The sequence below is a fragment of the Alexandromys fortis genome, unplaced genomic scaffold (genome assembly GCF_014885135.2).
Source record: "Alexandromys fortis isolate MF-2015 unplaced genomic scaffold, M_Fortis_MF-2015_v1.1 scaffold_64, whole genome shotgun sequence".
Taxonomy (NCBI): Eukaryota; Metazoa; Chordata; class Mammalia; order Rodentia; family Cricetidae; genus Alexandromys; species Alexandromys fortis.
Window position 1 is genome coordinate 1,414,833 of NW_026067976.1, and position 2,654 is coordinate 1,417,486.

At 43.5% G+C, this 2,654-nt stretch overlaps 1 protein-coding gene across 1 annotated transcript; it reads left to right on the forward strand.

Annotated features, from left to right (window-relative positions):
- Nucleotides 1–480: 480 nt before the first annotated feature.
- On the forward strand, nt 481–2,082 carry Ifnb1 (interferon beta 1). The gene has a single exon (XM_050157415.1). The coding sequence runs from the start codon at nt 1,430–1,432 to the stop codon at nt 1,985–1,987; it is 558 nt and encodes a 185-aa protein (XP_050013372.1). The 5' UTR covers nt 481–1,429; the 3' UTR covers nt 1,988–2,082.
- The last annotated feature ends 572 nt before the right edge of the window (nt 2,083–2,654 follow it).

Consider the following 2,654-nt stretch of genomic DNA (forward strand, 5'->3'; position numbering starts at 1 on the left):
CCTTTTAGAAAGTGAAGAAAATGGAGCCTTTCATTGTGCACCGTCAGTGTGGTTCTGGCCCTGCTCTTCCTCTGACTTTCTGGGTGGCTTTGACACACTGAAATTGTCTAATTTGATTCCAGTCACATTATCAGTATTTTCCTCTATGCCTTGGGGTTCACATACTGATGTATTACGCCACCCTTGTTCTATTGTCACTTTTCATATTCCTTGAATTTTTTTTCCCCCTGGAGTTTGATCATTTGACCTTCTAATCCACTTGGTGTGTTTTATGTGTCTTATGATATTGAACAAACCTCACGTTCCCCCTAGTCAATGTAATAGTGTTTATGTATTGTTGGATTGTAGCTGCTGACAGTTTTCAAAACATTCAAGGTTTTCCTCCAATGGAGATTTCTCCCAAAGAGCTCACCTTGGTGACTGTATCTAATTCAACCAAACCCATTTTTAAATTGTATTTCTGCTTGTCTCCTTCATGTCTTGAGTTTCCAACTCTGGTTTGTGCTCTTCTAAATAATTCCTAAATACACCGTGCTCTTGGATGAGAGCACTGAGCTGTGATCTGTGCTGTGCGCCTGTGGTTCTGGAATCCTTTCCTTCTTCTAGAGACACTGCGCTACTATAACTCTGCATTGGTTCTGTATCAGTAATCTCTCCTGTGGCAGCTCATCCTCCCGGGCTCTAGAAAAGGCTGGGTGGTTTTCCTCACTTGGCAGAGCTCCCTCTGCTGCTGATTTGGGGAAGTGCCGGGCAATGCTGCCACTTCTCTCAGTTGCCCACCGGACAGATTTCCTTTCCCTGGTCTCTTTTGTTTCTACACTTCTCAGATTCGATCCCACTTTGAGCAGTTTTCGTATGGCATGGAGCCCTCTCCCAAGGGAGCTTTGGCTTGTTGATAGGACGTTTCTCCTGTAGTAACACTATTGCAAGCCCCCTTGGCACTCACAGAGGCCCTCTCCCACCGGCCCACTATTTCAATGGGCAGAAGCCAAGCCATCCCGAATGAACTGCTACTCTGCCTGGCTTTCCATTGACATCTTGGATGTTTGAGTTCTTTTGTCTTCAGGGCTGCCTGCTTTCCTTTGTTCTCTCCTGGGTGTTTCTCTTCCTTTGTTTCAGCAATTATTGAAACTTAAAACGTTTTAGAAAACCTTACAGTTTGTATATATTTTAACCTAATATATATATATGGTATATAAAATAGGCATGGGTGTAAGTAAAATGAATAGAAGCTGTTACAAAAAGAAAAAAAATGACAAAGGAAAACTGAAAGGGAGAACTGAAAATGGGAAATTCCTCTGAACCAGAAAGGACCATCCCTTATAAAAAGCTTTCTCGGGCCATGGAAGAAGAGCATTCTCGCTTGCAGCCTTGGGCAGTCTTTGCCTCATCTTGCAGGTAGCAGCCAGCATCAGCCCAGCTTCCAATCATGACTAACAGGTGGATCCTCCAAGCTGCGTTCCTGCTGGGGTTTCTCTCCATAGCCCTGTCCATCAACTACGAGGACCTTGGGCTCAGACAAAGCAGCACCAATTCAGCATGTCTGGAGCTCCTGGAACAGCTGGATGGACAGCTCTGCCTTGGCCACAGAATAAACTTCAAGATCCCTATGGACGTGAAGCGCCTAGGACAGGCGGAGAAGAAAGACGCCGTCATCTTCATCCGAGAAATGCTCCAGAATATCTTCATTGTCTTCAAAAACAATTCCTCCAGCACTGGGTGGAAGGAGAACATTGTTGAAAGCTTCTTGGGTAAACTCTATGATCAGATAGACTTTCTGAACAAAGTCCTAGAGGAAGTTCCAGCGAATGAAAGATGGACTCCGAGCAACTTCCCAACCAGTCTACGTTTGAAGAGCTATTACAGGAGGATGCAAAGCTTCCTTGAAGTCAAGGGGTACAGCAGCTGCGCCTGGATGGTGGTCCGAGCAGAAATCCTCAGGAACTTTTCCATCATCAGAAGACTTACTAATACATTCCAGATCTGAAGACCTGTGAGCTGATATCTCTGAGACTGGACAATGGTTGCAGGCGACCTTTAGGCGTCACAGTCTTGCCCTTGTGACTGGTCGTGAATGGACTGCATTTGAAAGGTCAAAGAAAGACTTGAAATTTTTATTAATTTATAAATTAAATTATTTTCTATTCTTTATTTAAGATTTTAACCTAAGAAAATAAAAAATATTTACAATATAAAAGTCAATGTGGCAATATAATTTCTACTGATTTCTTTAGCCACCTGTGTTAATAACCTTTGGGTGTGCTTTACAAGGTGTTCTCTGTATAGTGCTCCTAAAAAGCAGTGGAGTTTCTGGCTCCCGACTTTGAGAAATTTAAAAATCAATGGACTGCACGTGCATCACACAAGGTAAGAGATAGCGGGGGAGCTAAAGCTTCTAAGGAAATGATTGTGGGATTGAAAAGTGAAGTGGCAAGCAGGTGGTTTTGGAGCCAGAACCCGGTGCCCAGTGTTTCTACTCTATTCTTGGGGCTCTATGCTTATAAAGTTAGAACCTGGCTGGGCCTTGGGTAGCCAGAGGAACACATCAGTTGTTGTATTTGCCTAAAACACCTTTGCTGTCAGAGGAAAGATTTTCTCTAGTAGATTTATAAAATGTGAATGTGTCCATGCCTGTAACTGAGAAGCCCCGAGTA